Genomic DNA, 20,749 nt, shown 5'->3' on the forward strand with positions numbered 1-20,749 from the left:
AGTGTTTTGAACTGTGCGTCTGATAGATTGGCTATCTCTTCATCACTTAGCTATATTTTTTTCTGGACCTTTGATCTGTTCTTTCATTTGGATCATTTTTTTTTGTCTTGGCACACCTGCCATGTAGTAAGGGGCAGAGTCTTAGGTATTCACCAGGGTGAGGCAACCCACGTCGCTGCATTGCGATGCTGTATGTGGGGGAAGCATCTGAAAGGGAACAGTGTTGCTTGCTCTGCTCTCTTCTGGGTTTCAGTCACTTCCCCCACTACCCACAAGCAAATTGGGCCCTCTTGCTGATTCCTGGATGGGTGGGTTTGTCTATGTTCTAGGACCCTGTGGGTCTCTCCAATAAACTCTCCTGTGAGGCCGGGAGTTTCTCCCACTTCCATCTCAACCCCCACAGGTGTTTTCAGTCAGAGGCTTTGAGGCTTTATTTTCCCACACTAGAACCTTGGATTGCTTGGTGTATTTCGCTCCCTAGTTGTTCCCCCGGGTTTATCTGCAGGTGAACGTGGGGCTGTCCAGTCCACAAGCCACCTCCTTGCCAGGTCCACCAGTGGCCACCTTGCCCACCCAGGTCCTCCAGCTGTTGCCTTGCTGAGAGTCCCCTCCATCCCAGCTGCCCATCTCCACCCCTCCTACTGGTCTGGATGAGTGTTTGTTTAACTCTTTGGTTGTCAGGCTTCCATACAATTCGATTTTCTGGCAATTCTGGTTGCTTTTGTTTTTAAATTTGTTGTTGTCCTTATTTTGGTTGTGCAAGGAGGCAATGTATTTCTACTGACCTGGGGAAAATCTTAACACACAACAAATTTTATCCCTTTAAAGATCAACATAAATGAGTAAATTGTGCTACATAGCTGTATATAGAGAAAAGAAAGAAAAAAGGCCTGAATTTGGAAGAGAAATCATACAATTTTTTAATTTAATTTATACAGAATAGATCTGACTATATATCATATGAATTCACATTGTTTGTCTTTAATATATAAGGACGTGTTTCTGCTTCAGTTCTTTTATTCACTAGAATCAGTAGTTACCATAACAATGTCAGTGTATGAAGGTTGAACTATGTAACTGTGAGAAATAACCATTTACATGTTGAAAAGAGAGAGGAGAAAAGTGGAACTGATTGGCTGTGTGGATCAGGTCCTGATTCTGCAGCAGGGGTATGTGGGTTCTGTAAGACAGATGTCCTTCAGAAACACACATTACTTGCCACCTTTCTATATCTCACTTCCTGCCTTCCCCCTTTCTGGCGCTCAGAGTTTTCTGATTTGGAGATCTAACAGAGGCAGAACAGAAAACATGTCTAAATGGGGCTGGTAGCTAGTGAGACATATGAAGGCAGTAGAGGGCCCAGCACTGCAATAAGTTCCTTTTCTTGGAGGGTCCTGCTTATGTCTATCCTAGAACTCTCCTTTTCTATAATTCATAGGTAGGAGAGAGATATTAATCCTACACATACCTACCTTATCATCCTTTTTAGCTCATGTTCAAGGGCTGTAAAACAATTTTGTGAACAGAGCTAATCAATGATAGAATAAATGCCCTTTATTGCCTACTTTGTTTAATCATAGTTTCACATTGGACCCAATTTATCATGTGACCATACCCTCAAATCATTTATGTTATTAAGAAAACAATGCATATTCATCTTTAAAAATGTGGATTGTAGAAAATGATACATAATCTTAAAACAGATGTACCTCCTTTTCAATTTTGGTACATAATCTTTTGGTGTGTTTTTATCATTTAATTAAAAAAATTCATCAACCTATGCTCTCTGATATGTATTTTCTTCTTATTTAATACTAAAATTGAATCATACTATGCAAACTAATTTGAAATTTGTTTTTTTTATTCAATCATATATTTTGGTTATCTTTCCATGCTCACAGAGCAAAAATCTAATTTGTACTTTTAATAGCTGCTTGGTAGTCCAAACTATGCAGTTGTGCTAATTCTCCATTGATTGACATTCATGTCCTTAATTGCTTTTCAGTAGCAACAATGCCATCATATATAATATTCCTGAACATGTACTTTTGTGTACTTGTCCTCTCCTTCGGATATATTAATTGAAGTAGACTCTTATGCTAAATAATATCCACATTTTCAAAGTACCTATTGTGAAAAAAAAGGCACATCCAGAGTTGTACCATTTTATACTTCATACCTTCACCAGCCCTTGATCCTAGCAATCTTTTCACTTTTGCCAATCTGACATTCAAAATAATTTTAAATCACTGTTGTTTTACAGCCCCCCATCCCCTCCCCTTAGTAATCATAAGTTGACTGGTAAACATTTTTCATGTTTATCTATCATCATTACATGTCTACAAAATCTCTGATTGGTGTTCTTTGCCTTTATCTATTTTGCTCTAGACATATTTGTCCTTTACATATTGATTCCTAAGAATTATTTATGTTTGTGAAAGTAGCTATTTGTCTTTTGAACACATAGGTCTTGTTATTCCAACTGTTTTAGTTTTTTGCTAAAAACTAAAGTGTTTTTGTGTGTTTTTGAGTGTTTTGAGTGTTTTGCTCCCAACCAAGTTTTTTGAGTGTTTTTGAGTGTTTTGCTCCCAGCCAAGATTTTACATTTTTTATGCAGATAAATAAAATTCTGTGTTCATTTTTAGTAATTCTCTTTGAGGATTTTGAATAAAAATGATTTATTTTATATTTTTAAGTCTTTGGTCTAAAATTTACTTTGATGTGAGAAGTAAGAAAGGGATTTAACTTTATCTTTCCCCGGAAATGGTAAACTAGTTGTGCTGAAGGTGAGAACTGATAATCCACACAAAGGAAATATAATCTGCAATTGGGCATTTTCCCTATGCAAGTCTCCATATGATTAAGGTTATATCTCTCTACCTAATTTCCAACATCTCTTATAATCTGAGTTCATTTGATCTATCAAACCTTATTCTTAGGATTCCTTATCATGCACCGTCTGCCCCAGTATGCAGGACTCCTTAGGATCCCCACACCGATCCTTACCCTTTTTTGCTTATTCTTGCTTTCTTGACTTTTTTTAAATTTATTTTACTTCCAGCCAATCCTAGATTATTTTCCCCTCTCCCTACATATCCAAACTATATACCTTAATTATATTAGCCCATATTGATTTCTTCTTCCCCAAACTCTTAACAGTATTTCTCAGCATTTATGTCTTCATGTACAAAGTGTTAGCATTCATACATTTATTGTTTGCTAACTTTTATTTCATTAGCCTTCTTTTTGTCAAGTAGATTGTAAGCTTCTTGAGGGCAAGGACTTTACCTTATGCTGTTTTAATTGTTTTGATATTATTTCTGAGACAAATCAACACAGTGTTAGTGATGTATTGCACAGTCCCATTTAATTATTGGCATAGATAATAACTTTTGTTTATTAAAGAATCTCTACTTCCACCTTAGATGGTGTTTTTCCTTTGTGGAATATTTTTTCTGAACACATGTATTTTTCAAATACAAAGTAAGCAACATATTTTTTAAAAACAATATATAAGCCCTGGCTGGCATAGCTCAGTGGATTGAGCTCGGGCTGCGAACCAAAGTGTCACAGGTTCGATTCTCAGTCAGGGCATATACCTGGGTTGCAGGCCATGGCCCCCAGCAACCACACATTGATGTTTCTCTGTCTCTTTCTCTCTCCCTTCCCTCTCTAAAAAAATAAATACATAAAATCTTTTAAAAAGAGGAAAAAATTATTGTTAAAAAATAAAAACAATATATAAGATGCTTTCTTTCATGAATTCTCACTAGATGCATATAAAATTATTTTTTCATGTAGGGACTTGTGTGTGTGGTGAATGTTCTTGCCATGATGTTGACCCAACTGGAGACTGGGGAGATATTCATGGAGACACCTGTGAGTGTGATGAAAGGGACTGTAAAGCTGTATATGACAGATATTCTGATGACTTCTGTTCAGGTAAGTGCTCTCAGAATTCCTATTTTAAATACAAAAATTAGTTTTTCTATTTTGAAGATTCATTTTGATTCTCACAGAAACTATAAAAGAACTGCATGTGTATTCTAAAACATTGGATATCCACAGTGCTCCTCTTAGTAGTCACTTAGACACCTTTAAGATATTTCACACGTTGGGCAAAGACTAGATATGATAATGCACTCTCTCTCTTAAAATTAGTCTAATTTCTCATCAAGGAGAATCATTGGTTTCAGATAGCTATTGCTCAATTTTGAAACCACAAAACAGCTGATCTGGTGACAAGGAACAGGATAGACACCATTATGACAAGCTATATTAATGTATTACAAATCTTAGGGTAGTATAATTCTCATGGATATTTTTAAAGATTTTATTTATATTTAGACAGAGGGGAAGGCAGGAAGAATGAGAGAAGCATCCATGTGTGGTTGCCTCTCATGAGCCCCCTACTGAGGACCTGGCACGCAACCCAAGCATGTGCTCTAACTGGAAATCTTAATTGGGAACCAGTGACCCTTTGGTTCTCAGGCTGGTGCTCAATCCATTGTAGCACACCAGCCAGAGCCTCATGGATATTTTAATGAATTAATTATTTGGTATGATTTATATGCTAAAATTATTCTACAACTTTGTCTAGAATTGAAAATTAATTAGTGAATTCAATTTTGTTTTAATATTTATGGAAAAAATAGTAGTTGCCAGGGTCTGGACTGCATCTGGACTACTGGGTCCATCAGTGAAGGAGGCAAATATGATTTTTGACTTTATGGAGATTGCAGTCTAAATATATGGAAATATATGACCTACCAGAATTTTTAATTGTTCAAAGGAAAAAAAAAGATTTGTCTAAAAAAGTTATATTAAGCAAAAATAGGTTTATGGATTTTCATCCCTGTTATGTTTGATAATTCAGAAGGCAGAAAGATATGCACATACATCTCTTTAATTTTCACTGCTTGATTGGTATACACAGAAAGATAGGAAACTCCACTGATCTGAAAGTTTCCAGCAAAGAGAGATAGAAAAACTGCCCTATTTTATTATGATTATGCAACTTCAAAGATTTCTCTGGCCTGGTTGAGGGGAGCCTGTTGCTTCACTGCAAAAGGGTTTCCCTCTTCTGATTAGCCCTCTTGTTCAGGAGAATTTCTTAAACATTTTGTGAACTCTGTTCTCTTGAGGAGATGGTACCCTTTTCAGACATTTCTATTATCTGCTATAATGAATGTTCTTTATTATCACAGTTATAAGTGTAGTGCATAACTTGACTTTATTGTAAAGGCAATGAGGAGTTTGTGATGGTTTTCAGCAGTGGAGTGCTGTAGCCACAGGTTTCCAGTCTGGTAGCCTGGATAAATGTTGGTGCCATTTACTAAAATTGAAAACATAGAAGAAAGTTGTCAACTTTGGTTCTAGATGTATAGCTCATAAAGGACAAATGACAACCCCAAATTGATAGCTTTTTCACCTATTGAGTATGTCAGTCTAAACCCTAAAGGGTCAGGATTGAACATGAGAGTTTAGTCATAAGCACCGAGTTGGTAGTGAAAACAACACTGGGATTCAGAGAACACCATTGAAGAATGTCATTTTAAGATTGTGACATAAAACGTGAATTCACACAATTTAAAATAGGTAAATAAAGGAAATAATTAAGCTATATCTAACAATAATAAATGTGTGGCTTTCTGATATGCCTTTTTGGGGGCGGGGGGCATAGGGTGTATTCTTCCTTGTTAAACCCATGATCCTGATCTTGATCCTCATTTAGAAGTGGGGTTGAAAAATTTAAAATAACTACATTATAGTGCTAATTTGGGATTATGTGAACTGGTCTATCTGATTGTTGGGGACTTGAACCATGAGGTAAAGATGGGCATTGCCACTTCAGTTGATACTTTCTTTCTTATATAAGCTCACAATTCCTATTACATGCTTTTTAGGCATAGAATTACTACTATAGGTTGGGAGAGTAAATGTTATTAAGAAGGACTCCTTGGAATCTGAAATTTTGCACTTCATTTATTCCCTCACTTCTGCCTTCTACCCTATTTTCCTCTTCCTCTCTTTTCCATTTTCCCCTATCCTATGAGATTTCAAACAAGAAAGCTAATAAGCAACTGGGGTTTCTCATGGGAAGTGTTTAGAAGAGAATGGTTAATCCTTTATATGTGGTCTCCATGCTGTAGGTGTAGACAGTTGGGAATGGGCAAAAGTGATGAGGTAATGTGCTTTTTTGAACAATGAGACATATGACAATGAGACATAATAAATAAGTAATTGTGATTTCATTTTGTGTTCATTGAATGAAATGAATGTGAGCAGTTCTCCACAGTTGCTTCCCACACTTAACATGAGGAATTTAGGAAAGGAGAAACATTAACAGTGAGCTGACTTTGGTAAACACTTACCAAGTTCATTTACATACCTCATTCCTTTTTATGTTCACACTAACTCATAGTGGGAGACATGATTATCTGTATTTTAACAGAAGAGGAAACAGGTTCAGAGAAATTAAGTAACTTGAAATCAAGTTCATACTGCTTTTGTTTCATCTGAAAACACATATAGCCTAAGAAACCATGTAATTTAATGCAGCTATGTTGATATTCTCTAGTGATTTATGCAAGGCTGTAGTGGAATAAAGTTTAGATGAAACAGCTTTATTTTAGACTCCCATTCTTGCAATCCTGAGAATGTTTATTTATTTAAACACTTATTTAAATCCAAAGGAAATCTCCTGATAGATTAGTTTAAGTTGGCTCTTTTAGTTGACATTCTCATTTTATTAATTCATTCTTACTGTGTACATTTATCTATTCAGTAATGCACTTATCAATACTTTGTGTTTAATCCATAATGGATCTGGAAGATACACATATAAACATAATCCCTGTTTTCGAATAAATTTACTCTATTTAATTAATTAATTCATTCATTCCTGTCTGTTGTTCAGCATCCACATGGTATGTGTGTGTATTTACTCATACACAAATAGGATGCATACACAGATACACACATGCATATGTACACACAAATACCTCAAAGATGATGCCATTGACAAAAATTGAGTGTGACTAAAATGACCAGAGCATGGCCAGTTATCCTGAAATATACCAACTGCTTTGCTTGTTACTTCAGTTCTATGAGCTGCTCTACTGAATTTATTTTCTGATTCTAAATTGACTCTTTTATCCCTTTTGGCTGCTTACCACTCTGTTCTATTTCTCAAATTCCCATAATTGGAAACATATGCTGCAGTTTGAACTTAAGTTCTATTTTTCAGCTTGGTCTGCTTACTGAAATAGTGAAAATGTAAAGTTAGTCCTGGCTTAGAGTACCATTAGTTTGGAAAATGGAATCACTTGATAGAACCACATTATATGAGGAAATTTGTCATTGTGGATTAGCAAAGCATTAAGGAAAGAAACTGGAGGAAATTATTTAAGTAGGCTCAGTTTACATTGTCTCAAAGGGAAATCAATATATTCAATGGAATTTTAAAAAATAACAAATACTAGTTAGATCTAATTGATTTTCCCAAATTTTTCCCTATTAATTATCTTCATATTGCTTTTTAAGAAGCTACTTGTAGACATCAGACTGCAATTTATGAGCATTTTTGGTCATTTTAAAAGAAAGAAATATCCCTTATAGCAGAAGATGTTTGTCTGGAATGAAAGAAACTGTATTTGTCCTGGATTGATATTTCTGAGTTTAGATAGCTTAACTCAAAGAAACACAATGATTGTAAAGAAAAAAATAAGTATTGGTGTCAACAGCCTCTACTATAATGGTTTGAGAGCCTTTACAGTTCTACCCACCCAACATGGTCATTATGTCACTTGTCTGTCTAGTCTTGCTGCCAACTCCCTGACCATATGGTACAGACTGAGTTGTGATCCCATTTATACACCAACAGCTTGTTGTCCTTCTATTGTTGTGTGTGTCTTTAATGTATGATTATAGATCTTTTGAAAGCAATTCTCTAATGTGCATTCTCACATTTGATATCAGGAACGAATAACAACAATCTGTATCTTTCATCTGTATTTTGTTATTTTCTGCCTACAGAGTTTATAGGAATACTTATTAGAAACAGTGAAATTAACTCCTGCAGGCTTAATATATATGTTTGACACAGTAGCAAGGAAGCATTACATTTCAGACTAGGATGGGAAAATTTGCTTCTGGTTTGTTCACTTTTAAAGATAAAGTCCAGTGACATGAGGCTCAGAAAGGTGAAGAAGTGACACACTTAGACCAAGGACACAGGTTTCCTAATTTCTTTTATGATCTTTTTACTATTTGTGTATGAAATACCTTAATAGAGTATGTTATAGTAGTCTAAAGGATTTTGATGCTAAATAGATTTCATCTTTTCTAAAGTCCTCTTTGTATATCAAAACCAAGCATTTTCATCTTCTTAATTTTGTCCTTATAAAAAATGTTCTTTCCTCTTTGTGGCATAAATTTTATACTAGAATTGAAAAACTAGAAACTCAAGAAGAAAAATTATAGTTTCACTTTATGATTTCCTGTTTTGTCTGAAAAGCTCAATACCTACTTCAGTATCTGGTGTCAGAACATTTCATTTCTAAGTGATTACCTAACTACATTAACTTTATAGAAAAGATACAGTTTCATTTACTGGTAAATTAAAATCTATGACATTTTAAAATATATTTGACAGAATGTGACTTTGAGTTATTAAAAGATGTAGGGTGAAATTTTTCGTTACTGTGAAAGCAAAACATATTTATGTTTTAACTTGTCAATAAATCTCTAATAAACAGATTAGATAATGCCATTGTCTATACTATATTTTGTTATATTAGACTAGAATTATTTAAACATTTTCTCTATTGCTTTTGCATCTGCTTCTCTATGATCTTCATTGAGATATTTGATTCAGATATTCCTACTTTCCCAAAATAATGAAACATTAAAAAAATTCTCCATGACACTATTTTATTATTAAACTTGTTGGCATATGCTACTCACGGACTCTCAGGAATTTTATTTATTATGGATGATTTACTTAGGTCACTCATATTTTAATAAGGCTTCTTTCCTCAGCTTGAATTTGTTCAATTGATGTCATGTCGACTTTTGAGGGCAAAGTGTAAAAGACTCATAAGTGGATGATTTGAGAAGGAGCAAGGGCCATTCTGAACTAGACAATATTCTCCCACTGTGATACTATCCTATTTAGAGGCAAAGCCTTTCTCTCTAAAGCCAATCACAGCAAAGACACTATTTCATTAATTCATTGCAATGTGTAAGCACTCACTCAAATGCAGCTGGGTTATTGAGAGGGCATTTTGATTAAATGAAGACTGAGCTTGAAGCAGAAGGCACAGTAAGTTAGGGATCATTACACACATGGCAAAAGTGAGGGCACATTTTATATGTTGTTCCCAAGTGTACTTGGAGTTGGTGATGCCAAGAGGTGAAGCATAAATTTGTAGGAGTTGTCCTTGAGATGCTCCATGACGCTGCATTAAGTGCACAGGAAATAGAGGTATAAGATAATATAGACTAAATTTTTGCCTAGTATTTGTAACAGAACACAGAAATAGCAAAGGGTAAATAAAATGAAGCTTCAGTAATAACAGTTATTTTTTCTAGAGCAGCTGCATTTTTATAATTTGTTAATGCATTCACAATTAATCTGATATTTTTTATATTAATTGAACCAACTTTTCACTCTAAAAATCTCTTATTAGTGAAATCTACAATCATGAATGTATTTTATTCTACTACAAATTTTAAAAAATATTAAAAAATGGATGATCTTCAGATACAAAATAATTACTTCTCTTAAACCTGTATCCCAATTATAGAACTTGAGATTGTTCTCCCATCAGTCACAGGAGTCCTCAACACAGGTTCCTGCTTTTTTTCATGTTCCCAGTGAGACTCACCCTGAGCAAGGATTGCTGCCTGTGAATTTCAAGCAACTAAAGCAGCAAGTAGCATCCTCCTGAGTAAATAAGGATTTTCTGGCATTTAAACATGCTGGATGTTTAACTTTTACAGCTATTTTAAACTTTTAAGAGTAAAGCTTTTTTCCCCGTTCAACCTAATTGTATTGTTCAATTTTTTCTTGTTAAATTGTCAACTGCTCTTCCACAAATGGCAGCATGTTCTGTACTTTGCCTGGTATCCTTGTGGAAGATCTAGCTGTTTTTGAAATGAAATCTCTTGTTTTCAAGAATTTCAGAGTCATTGGCTCCTATAAAAAGGCAGAATCAATTGTATTTTAAATTTAAAGATTTTGTTTTAAAAATTGTTACTTACCTATGCATTTGAATTACAACTCTGTTCACAAATTTTGCTCTAAATAACATGAGCATTGAAAAGAAGGGTAGTAAGTTCTTAAGCTTGGAGAAATTGCAAAAAAACACAGAACCTAACAACCAATGAAATCTAATTTCTAATAAATTGAAGTATAATAATAGAAATTCTCTTGCTCTGTCTGGATGATTCAGTTGGTTGGATCATCATCTCATACATCAAAAGGTTGTGGTTAGATTCCCAGTCAGGGTATATGCTTAGGTTGTGGGTTTAGTCCCAGGTCTGGTATGAGAGGCAACTGACTGATGATTCCTCTCTCACATATCTCTCTCTCTCTCTTCCTCTCTCTCTTTTTCTCTCTCTTTCTACTTCCCTCCCCCTCTCTCCCTCTGTCCCTTCCTCTCTCTGAAATAAATAAACATGTCCTTGGGTAAGGATTTTAAAAATTCTCATATTTGAAGTTCTAAAGGATCCTATTCACATGTTATACATATTTACTAGTAACCACAATTTTATTTCCTTTAAAATGATGAGTTCTAAGGTAGAATATTAAAATAGCAATTTATTATCTAGACTCTATTATACATACTAGGTACTCAATAAATATCCTTTGAATTGAATCTAGTGTTAAAAATGAGAGATTTGTATTCAATGATTCCTAATATCTCACCCCACTTTGACCTAAGATTTTATGGTTTTTTCCATGAAGAATCATGTTAATTGATGGTGAAAAGATTCCTGAGATGTGGATGATTCAATTCTTCAAACTCAGAAGATAGACATCTACCCCCAAACCTCATGTAATATTGATAAAGCTGGCCACTCTTCACTGAAGATCAATTTCCATAATGTGATATATATTAATATCAGATGCCAATGACAAAATAGCATGGATTTTTATCCATTTTATCCATGAAATAAATTCAGACTTCAATATAATTTTCATACATACATATATATGAAAATACATATGCATACATATATATTAAATACATACATATATATGAAAATTATATTGAAGTCTGAATCCATTTCATTTCAACATGGAATGTGACAAATGAGTCAGGATCTTAACTATACACTGTTTTCATTGTGAAGGTCATGGACAATGTAATTGTGGAAGATGTGACTGCAAAGTAGGCTGGTATGGGAAAAAGTGTGAGCATCCACGTTCCTGCCCACTGTCACCTGAGGAGAGCATCAAGAAGTGCCAAGGAAGTTCTGATCTGCCTTGCTCTGGAAGAGGTAAGTGAGGGCTCTCAGGCCTTACCACTGACTCCTAATCCTATAAGTCAAATGAATTCAATTCACATATATCTTATTTAAAAGATAGCTAAGATTCCTGAATGAAAGATTAGTCTTTCAAGAACTAATAAAACATACAGATGGTCTATCGTAGAATTGCACACTTGAAACCTGTATAAGCTTATTAACCAATGTCACCCCAATAAATTGAATAAAAAACAGAAAAAAATCCAAGTTCCATGAGTAAAAGTACACAGAGAAATATAATCTCTCTCTTTCCCTCTCTGTCTTACTCACACACTCACATGCTATTAATCCTCTCTAGCTTTTAGGTTTGCTCAATTTCAGTTGAATGGTACATTAAAAAGAAAAAAATGTTTCAATATTTGCTCAAAACTTTCTGAATGAGACTAATTGTTCACTGAAACTCAATAACATTGGTGTCTCAAAGGAGAGTGTTGGCTTTTGAAAGAGCATTGTATGAAGAGATAGTTCTGAATAGTCTTTTGTTCTAGAATGCATGTGGTCTCAGCTGTGCACTTGGTACCATATCAGTACAAATTAGAGATGGAAGAATTCATCTAGAGGAAAACTGGTGCTATTCTTTTTGATTTGTCAAAATCAAAGAAATAGAACATCACCTCTAATATGAAAATGGCAAAGTTAGTATGAAATATTCTTTCAGAAGAACTGGTAATTAAAGTTATTACATATGTAATTCATGAGAGGAAATGAAGGAAGGCTGTTTTTACCTGAATATTAGACCAGAAGTTTAATTTTATGTTGCAGTTTACTCTTTGAAAAATGAACACGCAATGAATATTTTATTGAGATATAATTCAAATAACATAAAATTCACTTTAAAATATACAACTCGGCAGTTTTTAGTATATTAACAGAATTATGCAACTATCACCACTATCTCATTCTAGAGCATTTTCACTACCACAAAAGAATCTTTGCACTCCTTACCAATCATGCCCCATTCCCCTTTTTCCTCAACCTTTAGAGACCATTAATCTACATCCTATTCCAATGAATTTGCCTAATCTGGGTATTTGACATAAATGGAATCATAAAATAAGTAGTCTTTTTGTTGTTGGTTTATCCATGTTGTAGCATGAAGTTCAGTACTTTCTATGGCTGAATAATATTCATTTGTATGGGTAAATCACAGGTATTTATCCATTTATCTCTTTTTCTCAGCGGCCCTCTTAGCGCAGCGGGCAGCGCGTCAGTCTCATGATCTGAAGGTCTTTTTCTCTGAATACTTCTTTTTTAAAACATTTTTTATTTTAATTGTTGAACAACAATTTTCTGTCAGTTTTCTGTCTTTTACTCCCATTGCAGCCCTCCTCACCTCCCTCCCATTTCCACCCCCCCTAGTTTTTGTCCATGTGTCCTTTATAATTGGTCCTGTAAACCCTTCCCCTTTTCCCCTGAAATTCCCTCCCCTCTGGTCACTATCAGCCTGTTTGTTCCCTATTTCAGTGTCTTTGGTTATATTTTGTTTGTTCATTTGTTTTGTTGTTTAGGTTCCTGTTAAAGGTGTGATCATATGGTATTTGTCTTTTACCCCTTGGCCTACTTCACTTAGCATAATGCTTTCCAGCTCCATCCAAGATGTTGCAAAGGGTAGGAGCTCCTTCTTTTTTTCTGCTGCATAGAATTCCATTGTGTAAATGTACCATAGTTTTTTGATCCATTCATTTACTGATGGCACTAAGGTTGCTTCCAACACTTGGCTATTGTAAATTGTGCTGCTATGAACATTAGGGTGCATAGGTTCTTTTGGATTTGTGTTTCGAGGTTATTAGGATATATTCCTAGCAGTGGAATTGCTGGGTCAAAAGGCAGATCTATTTTTAGTTTTCTGAGCAAATTCCATACTGTTTTCCACAGTGGTTGTACCAGCCTGCAATCCCACTAACAGTGCAGTAGGGTCCCCTTTTCTTTTCTTTACATTTTTTTTACTTTTTAAAAAAATTTAATTTATTTTTAATCATTATTCAAGTACATTTTTCTCCCTTTTACTCCCATTCCAGCCCATCCCCCCAACCCTCCCCACTTCCCTCCCATTACCACCCTCCTCCTAGTTTTTGTTCATGTGTCCTTTAAATTTGTTCCTGTAAACCCTTCCCCCTTTCCCCTGAAATTCCCTCCCCTCTCCGCTCTGGTCACTGTCAGCCTGTTCTCTATTTCAGTGTCCTTGGTTATATTTTGTTTGTTTCTTTGTTTTGTTGTTTAGGTTCCTCTTAAAGGTGAGATCATGTGGTATTTGTCTTTTGATGCCTGACTTATTTCACTTAGCATAATGCTTTCCAGCTCCATCCAAGCTGTTTCAAAGGGTAGGAGCTCCTTCTTTCTTTCTGCTGCATAGAATTCCATTGTGTAGATGTACCATGGTGTTTTGATCCATTCATTTGCTGATGGGCATCTAGGTTGCTTCCAGCACCTATCTATTGTAAATTGTGCTGCTATGAACATCAGGGTACAAAGGTTCTTTTGTATTGATGTTTCAGTGTTCTTAGGATATAGTTCCAGCAGTGGAATTGCAGGGTCAAAAGGCAGATCCATTTTTAGTTTTCTGAGGAAGTTCCATACTGTTTTCCATAGTGGCTGGACCAGTCTGCAGTCCCACTAACAGTGCACTAGGGTCCCCTTTTCTCCACAACCTCTCCAACACTTGTTGTTTGTTGCTTTGTTTATGATGGCCATTTTGTCTGGTGTGAAGTGGTATCTCATTGTGGTTTTAATTTGCATCTCTCTGAAAGCTAGCAATATTGAACATTGTTTCACATGTCTTTGGATCTTCTGTATGTCCTCCTTGGAGAAATGTCTGTTCAAGTCCTTTGCCCATTTTTTAATTGGGTTGTTTGTCCTCTTAGAGTGGAGTCGTGTAAGTTCTTTATACATTTTGAAGGTTAAACCCTTGTCTGAGGTATCATTGGCAAAAATGTTTTCCCATACAGTTAGTTCTCTTTTTATTTTGATACTGTTTTCTTTAGCTGTGTAGAAGCTTTTTATTTTGATGAGGTCCCATTTGTTTATTCTTTCCTTTATGTCCCTTACTCTAGGGGATATGCCAGTAAAAAAGTTTCTATGTGAAATATCTGAGATTTTCCTACCTACGTTTTCCTCTAGGACTTTAATGGTGTCAAGGTTTATATTTAAATCTTTTACCCACCTTGAATTTATTTTTGTACAAGGTGTAAATTGGTGCTGGAGTTTCATTTTTTTGCACGTAGCTGTCCAGTTTTCCCAACACCATTCATTGAAGAGGCTATTTTTACTCCATTTTAAGATTCTTTCCTCTTTGTCAAATATTAATTGACCATTGAGACTTGGGTTTATTTCTGGGCTCTCTGTTCTGTTCCATTGGTCCATGTGCCTGTTTTTATGCCAGTACCAGGCTGTTTTGATTACAGTGGCCTTGTAGCATAGTTTAGTGTCAGGTATTGTGATTCCTCCTACTTTACTCTTCTTCCTCAAAATTGCAGCAACTATTCAGGGTCATTTAAGGTTCCATATAAATTTTTGAAGTGTTTGTTCTATGTCTGTGATATAAGCCATCCATTGGTACTTTAATAGGTATTGCATTGAATGTGTAAATTGCTTTGGGTAGTATGGACATTTTGATGATATTAATTCTTCCAATACATGAACATGGTATATGTTTCCATTTGGTTGTGTCTTCCTTGATTTCTTTCCTCAGTGTTATGTAGTTTTCTGAATACAGGCTTTTTACCTCTTTGGTTAGGTTTTTTCCTAGGTATTTTATTTTTCCTTTTGCTATTTCACATGGGATTTTTTTCTTGATTTCTGCTTCTTCTGTTTCATTGTTGGTGTACAGAAATGCCTTTGATTTCTGAATATTGACTTTGTATCCCACTGTGTTGCCAAATTAATTTATTAGTCCAAGCAGATTTTTTGTGGAGTCTATAGGATTTTCTTTGTACACTATTATGTTATCTGTAAACAGTGACAGTGTTGTTTCCTCCTTTCTGATTTGGATGCCTTTTATTTCTTTTTCTTGTCTGATCCCTGTGGCTAAAACTTCCAGTACTATATAGAAGTGGCAAAAGTGGACAGCCTTGTCTTGTTCCTGATCATAGTGGAAAAGATTTTAGTTTTTGCCCATTGAGTATGATGTTGGCTGTACGTCTCTCATATATGGCCTTTATTATGTTGAGGAATGCTCCCTCTATTCCCACTTTGCCAAGTGTTTTTATTATAAATGGGTGCTGTACCTTATCAAAAGCTTTTTTTGTATCTATTGATGTGATCCTGTGATTTTTGTCTTTGCTTTTGTGTATGTGCTGTATTACATTTACTGATTTGCAAATATTGTACCATCCTTGCATCCCTGGAATGAGTCCCACTTGGTCATGGTGTATGATCTTTTTAATGTATTGTTGGATGCTGTTTGCCAGTATTTTGTTGAGGATTCTAGCGTCAATGTTTATGAGCGATACTGGCCTGGAAGTTTTTTTTCTTTATTGTGTCTTTATCTGGTTTTGGAATTAAGATGATGTTGGCCTCATAAAAAAGTTTGGGAGTGTTCCATGTTTTTGGATTTTTTGGAATAGTCTGTGAAGTATAGGGGTTAGCTCTTCCTTAAATACTTTGTATAATTCTCCTGTGAAACCATCTGGTCCTGGGCTTTTGTGTGTTGGGAGTTTTTTGATTACTGCTTCAATTTCTTTTGCTGTTATTGGTTTGTTCAGGCTTTCTACTTCTTTTTCATTGAGTTTTGGAAGATTATATTTGTCTAGAAATTTGTCCATTTCACCTAGGTTTTTAAATTTCTTGGCATACAGCTCTTTGTAGTAATTTTTACAATCCTTTGTATTTCTGTGGTATCAGTTGTAATCTCTCCTCTTTCATTTCTGATTGTGTTTATTTGGGTCTTCTCTCTTTTTTTCTTGATGAGTCTGCTTAAAGGCTTGTCAATTCTGTTCATCTTTTCAAAGATCCAGCTCTTGGATTCATTGATCCTTAGAATTGTGCTTTTAGCCTCTAATTCTGCTCTGATCTCTGTTATTTTCTTCCTTCTGCTTGCTCTGGGCTGTCTTTGTTGTTGTTCCTCCAGTTCTTGTAGATGTAGCGTTAGGTTGTTTGTTTGAAATGTTTCTAACTTTTTTAGGTGGGTCTGTATCGCTATGAACTTCCCTCTCAGGTCTGCCTCGGCTGTGTCCCATAAGTTTTGGGTTGTTGTGAGTTTGTTTTCATTTATTCCCAGAAACCTTTTATTTCTTCCCTAATTTCATTCTTGACCCATTCATTGTTTAATAGCATGCTATTCAATCTCCATGATTTTGAGTGTTTTGGGTTTTTTTTTTCCTTGGGGTTGATTTCTAGCTTCAGTCTCTTGTGATCCGAGATAATGCTTGATATGATTTCAATTTTCTTGAAATTGTTGAGGCTTGTTTTATGTCCCATCATGTGGTCTATCTTTGAAAATATTCTGTGTATATTTGAAAAGAATATCTATTTAGCTTCTTTAGGATGGAGGACTCAGTATATATCAGTTATGTCCATTTCATCTAGGATATTGTTCAATGCCCCAATATCTTTGTTGACATTTTGTTTGGAAGATCTGTCCATTTTTGATAGTGGGGTGTTAAAATCTCCCGCTATAATTGTCACTGTCAATATCTTTGTTGAAGTGCTCTAATATTTTCTCTATGTATTTGGGTGCTCCTATGTTGGGTGCATATATATTTAAAAATTTATGTCTTCTTTGTGGATTCTTCCCTTGAGTATTGTGAAGTGACCTTCTGGGTCTCTCTTTATGGCCCTTTTTTGGAAGTCTATTTTGTGAGATATGAGTATTGCTACCCCGGCTTTTTTTTTCCTGTCTGTTTGCTTGGAAAACTTGTTTCCAGTCCATTCACTTTCAGCCTGTGCAGGTCTTTTATCCTGAGGTGGCTCTCCTGTAGGCAGCACATGTGTGGGTCATGTTTTCTTATCCATTCAGCTGTTCCATGTCTTTTGATTGGAGCATTTAATCCATTTACATTTAAGATTATTATTGATGGGTACTTATTCATTGTATCTATGTACCTGTGTTCCTCTCTGTCTCTCTCTTTTCCTTCCTTTCCTTAAAGCAGTACCTTTAGCATCTCTTGCAGAGCTGATTTGGTGGAGGTGTATTCTTTTAAACATCTTTTGTTTGGGAAGCTTCTTATTTGACCTTCTCTCTTGATTGAAAGCCTAGCTGGGTAAAGTAGCCTTGGTTGCAGACCTCTGGTTCTCATTACTTGGAATATTTCTTGCCATTCTCTTCTAGCTTGGAGTGTTTCCATTGAGAAGTGACCTGTTAGCCTTATTGGGGCTCCCTTGTATGTTACTTCCTGTTTCTCCCTTGCTGCCTTTAAGATTCTCTCTTTGTCTTGAAATTTTGCCATTTTAATTTTGATGTGTCTTGAGGTGGGCCTCTTTGGGTTCCTCTTGATTGGGACTTTCTGTGTTTCCTGGATTTGTGTGACTTTTTCTCTCATCAAATTAGGGAACTTTTCCATCATTACTTTTTCAAATAGGTTTTCTATCCCTTGCTCTTCTTCTTCTCCTTCTGGTATCCCTATTATATGGATATTATTACATTTCATATTGTCTGCATTTCTCTTAATCCCTCTTCATTCTTTCTAAGCCTCTTTTCATTTTCTTGCTCTTTCTGGGTGTTCTTTTCTACTTTGCCCTCCAATTTGCTAATCTGGTCTTCTGCTTCATCAATCCTGCTTTTGATTCCTGTGCTGTGTTCTTCAGTTCAGAGATTGTCTTCTTCATTTCCTCTTGGCTCTTGTTGATAGTTTCTATTTTTTTTTTCATGTTGATATAGTTTGCAGTGAGATTGTTGTAGTTTCCCTCTAGTTTCTGGTAGCTCATTGTGAGTTCATTGAGCTTCCTGATAATCATTGTTTTGAACTCAATATCTGACAGTTGAGTTGCCTGTATTTCATTTAGCATTTTTTTCTGAGGCTTCCTCCTTTCCCTTCATTTGGGGATTGTTTCTTTTTCTTCTCATTGTTCATGAGACTTCTCTTGTTAGCCTCTGTTTCTTAAATTGTTGTGTTCTGGTTCCCTGTGATTATGGTGTGAACTTCTGTGGTAGAATACCTATGAGATTCAGTGGTGCAGTCTCCTTCATGTATCGGGGTGTTCACACCTTCCCCCTACTCTTTTTTGTGGTAAGTTGGAGGAGTAAGGCAAAATGGTTTAAGACAAACAGACAGTATTCTATGATATTTACATTAGCAGCCAGTAGAGAAGAGATGTGATATCCTTTGGCTACATAGTGTTAACTGTGATCTTCCACCCCACTAGCCACGTTTTAGAAAGAATGGAAAGAAGATGAGACTCTTATTGGGGGCAAAAGTATTGTTAGTTGGATCCAGAAAGCTGTGAGTCTGTGGGAGGTCAGATTCTGAAATAAGGTGGGAATAAAAATTAGTAAATAGGAGTAGTGTGTAAAAGAATAGAGACAACCCCCACAATAATATGGTTCAGGAAATTGCAAAATGGGCTGAGATCAGGGAGGGGTGTTGAGTAGTATTTACAATTGTATGAACTAGGTCTTATTTATAGTAAATATTAAAGCAACAATCATGTGGCAGAATCTATGCAATCTAGATAACAAGAATAAGGAGTATAGAACCTTGAGAGGTGTACTAATGGAACACAAATGAAGGATAGTAAATTATCAACACACTGTGGCTGAGATAACAGGGGGAACCTATTAAATGACAGTATAATCAGCCAAGCAAAGAAAATTATACAGAAAAAAAAAGAATACCAAAATACTATTAAAATAAAAAATGTCAGAAAAGTGAGAAAAAGATAATACAAATTTGCAGTAACTTGCAAGCTCAAAAAAATAAAGGGAAAAAAACAGAAGATGGAATGCAGGATTGATAAAATTGGAGTGGAAGGAATAATACTAGGATGAAAGGAAGAGAAACATAAGGAATTGAGATATATAAAAATAGTAAGAATTAAAAAATAAAAAGTCACTTAAAAAACAAGATAAAATGAAACAATCAACCAACAACTAAAAAAACAAACAAACAAACAAACAAACAAACAAACAAACCTCTTGTTGGTTTCTAACTGGCCAGACCAGTTTTTCTGGTCTTGCTGGCTTCAGCAGGCTGAGGGGCATTTGGAATGCTTATCACTCTTCCCAGTCAAAACAGTCATTCTCTCAGGTACTGTCCCCAGGGTCAGCAGGGTGCTCTCCCGAGGGCCAATCCGAGCAAGGTCCCCCTGTAGGACCCTGGGTGCTCCTGAGCTCACTCTCCGGAGCTCACTGCTGTAGTCTCTTTGGCTCCAGGGCCCCTCAGAGCTCCTGCATCTTTTCCGGGTTCATGGAGCAAGCTCCAGGGATTCCAAGGAGAGGCGCTTTCCCCCCAAATTTCACCGTGGCGGGTTCTATGTTCTTGGGAAGCACCCGCATCTTTTTTGAATTCTCAAGCTCTGGGGATCATGAAGGCATGAAGGAGCGCGCCCTTCCATCAATTTTCCTGTTGCTGGTTCCAGGAACCCCCGAAGCGCTATGTCCCTTCCAGGTTCACAGCACGAGAGTCGGGAATCCTAAAGGGGCGTACGCTTCTTTGAGTTCACCACCACAGGCTCCAGAAACCTGTGAATCCCCTCACCTTTTCCTTGTTCAGGGCTGCAAGGTCTGGGTTTTCCACAGATCCACACTCCCACTGGGCTAGTGGTACGGGCGCATATCCAGGCCACCCCTAGTGGAGCAAGCTGGGGCCACTCACCCCTCCCAGGGCTATGCTTACAGCCCCTGCGCGACTGTCTCCCAGTCCAACTCCCCTCTCTGTGCTTTCAAGCAACAAGATCTCCCCTGGTGTTGCTCAAACCCTATTTTCCAGGAAGGGAGCAGTGACTCTGCTCACCCAGGTGCCCTGAGGCAGACCCTGGAGGACTGGGTCTGGGGGCTGCAACCCCCCTGGTCCCGATGCTGATCCCTGGGTCCCTGTTGTCCTGAAACAGTCTCCTTACCGTCTGGTTTTTCAATGTCTGCTATAATTTTTGATGTCCTGTTTTCATAAATGTTTCCGTAACCTAGGCCCCTTGCTCTGTTCCTCTGCCAATCTGCAAGTTTCTCTCCCCTGCACAGAGAGAGGGGATCACACTCCCTCAAATAAAGCCACCATCTTATCCATATATCTCTTAATGGACATTTGGATTGTGTCTACATTTTGGCCATCATGAGTAATATTTT

At 36.3% G+C, this 20,749-nt stretch overlaps 1 protein-coding gene across 2 annotated transcripts in view; it reads left to right on the top strand.

The window, feature by feature from the left end:
- Nucleotides 1–20,749, top strand: part of ITGBL1 (integrin subunit beta like 1) — a 253,169-nt gene that overhangs the window by 121,928 nt on the left and 110,492 nt on the right. For both annotated transcript variants that reach the window (XM_045821829.1, XM_045821830.1), the window contains 2 exons: nt 3,802–3,942; nt 11,362–11,508. In XM_045821829.1, the coding sequence (XP_045677785.1) occupies nt 3,802–3,942; nt 11,362–11,508 (288 nt within the window). The remainder of the gene's footprint in view (nt 1–3,801; nt 3,943–11,361; nt 11,509–20,749) is intronic.

This window comes from Phyllostomus hastatus, unplaced genomic scaffold, assembly GCF_019186645.2.
Source record: "Phyllostomus hastatus isolate PE091 unplaced genomic scaffold, TTU_PhHast_1.1 phas_scaffold_46, whole genome shotgun sequence".
Taxonomy (NCBI): Eukaryota; Metazoa; Chordata; class Mammalia; order Chiroptera; family Phyllostomidae; genus Phyllostomus; species Phyllostomus hastatus.